Genomic DNA, 1,810 nt, shown 5'->3' on the forward strand with positions numbered 1-1,810 from the left:
AGAAGGAAGAAGAGGCCATGTGGGGAGCAGGAGAGCCCATGGAAGGGGCCACGGAAGCGGCGCAGGGGGTGCCGACAGCACCGGAGCAGCAGCATCAGCAGCGGCAGCACCAACAGCAACAGCCTCAACAACCAGGGCCCGGCTGGCAGGGTCCACAGGGAGCCGTGATCGGCCCGTTTGTGTCCCAGGAGGTGCGAACGGCGGTGCGCGAGGGGATGGTGTGGCACCACCAAACGCTGCACATTACCTGGGCCTTGGGGCCCAGACACTCGGGGCCTGCGCCGATGGACCCGGACCCAGAGGAGGCGCGGGTATGGGAGGAGGCGCCACCCCACAGCAACAGCCGCGACCCCAGGCGGAGACCGGCGGCGAGCACGGCGGGCGCGAGTGGGGTAAAGGCCAGCGCGGCGGAAGAGGCGCCGAAACAGGCTCCGAGGGAGGTGGAGCCGGAGGCAGCGGAGCCAGAGGCAGCGGGGCCGGAGGCAGTGGAGCCGGAGGCAGCGGAGCCGGAGGCAGCGGAGCCAGAGGCAGCGGAGGCAGGGCCAGAGGTGCCAGAGGCACTGAGGGTGCTTCGGGCGGCTGCGGCGATCCTGCGGGCAGAGGCCCTGGCACGGGAGGAGAGGGCAGAGCAGGCGGATCAGCGACCAGCGGTGGAGCCACGGGCTGAGAGCGCGGCCGAGGCCTCGGAGACAGGGGAGAGGGGGCCGTGGCTGTGGCCAGAGCCGGCACCATCGGCACCAACGCTCAAGCGGCCGACAGCAGACGCGGCACCACCGGTCCCACCGTTCAGGCGACAAGCCTCGTGCCCGGAACCGCAACGAGGACATCGGCCGACGCTCCAACGACAGACGTCGGAGCCCGCGGCGCGCCGATGGACACTGCTCGAGCCCAAGGATTTGCCCGAGTCCGTGGTCCGCGCACAGGCCGGTGCGAGGCTGACGGGCCGGCGCACCAACAGGCTGGTGACGGAACGCGGCGTCCGCTACCGGGTCACGATGTCAGCCGCGGGGACAGCGGTCTTCCGGGACCAACATGCGGGACGAGCGTAATAAAAAAAAATAAATGAATGGAAAATCGTAACGGGGACCGGCATCAATTGAAATGCGCGCGCGCAGGCAAGAGCTGCGCGCCGAGTCAGCGGAAAACCAAGGTTCTCCGCTTCTCGAAGAAAGAGGGGAGTGTGAGGGAACGTGTCCCTCACAGGCTGTAGAGGGTTAAAGCCAGGGGCTCGGATATCCGAACACGGCGAGTTTAGAAGAGGCGCTCAGAGAGCGGGGAGCCCGAGACGGCGGCGCAGAAGAGAGTGGAAGGATGGGATCGGGCCGGCAGCGGACCAACGCATGCCCAAATATGGCCATGGAATCGGGGTCCAGTTACGAAGAAGGGAGAAAGCATCAGAATCCGGCTACCTTTTTGTGACTGGCGCACCCTCTTGGCAATCGGCCGCGGATATATTCCTCCCACCGGCGGTTCCGTCCCCTCGAAGTGCGCACTCGTCGGGTTCTCGATCCAGCTCACAAGCCCACTTATTCACTTAGCTTCACGTATTATCGCCTTTAGCATTGCCCTGGGCGTTGTAGCTTACGAGTCTCACTCAGATCCATAATCAGAGTGAACAACAGATTTTCGGACGAGGTTAAGGTAGAGAAAGGCGAACCGTTGGAGTGCGGAATTGGTGTGGCGGATTAAGATCAATTGCCCCAGTTCAGCGGCACCAACGTGCAACGCCCGGAGCCAACCGTCAGAAATCGACAGGTCACAAGATAGCGGTAACAATGCCATAAGCTAGGCTAAGCGATAGAGATTAATA

At 64.0% G+C, this 1,810-nt stretch overlaps 1 protein-coding gene across 1 annotated transcript in view; it reads left to right on the forward strand.

Moving 5' to 3' along the window:
* LOC117591640 overlaps window positions 1–1,049 on the forward strand; it is a 7,664-nt gene extending 6,615 nt beyond the window's left edge. Inside the window, exon 3 of the mRNA XM_034284964.1 lies at window positions 601–1,049. Within this exon, the coding sequence (XP_034140855.1) occupies window positions 601–1,049 (449 nt within the window). The remainder of the gene's footprint in view (window positions 1–600) is intronic.
* The last annotated feature ends 761 nt before the right edge of the window (window positions 1,050–1,810 follow it).

The sequence above is a fragment of the Drosophila guanche genome, unplaced genomic scaffold (genome assembly GCF_900245975.1).
Source record: "Drosophila guanche unplaced genomic scaffold, DGUA_6, whole genome shotgun sequence".
NCBI lineage: Eukaryota > Metazoa > Arthropoda > Insecta > Diptera > Drosophilidae > Drosophila > Drosophila guanche.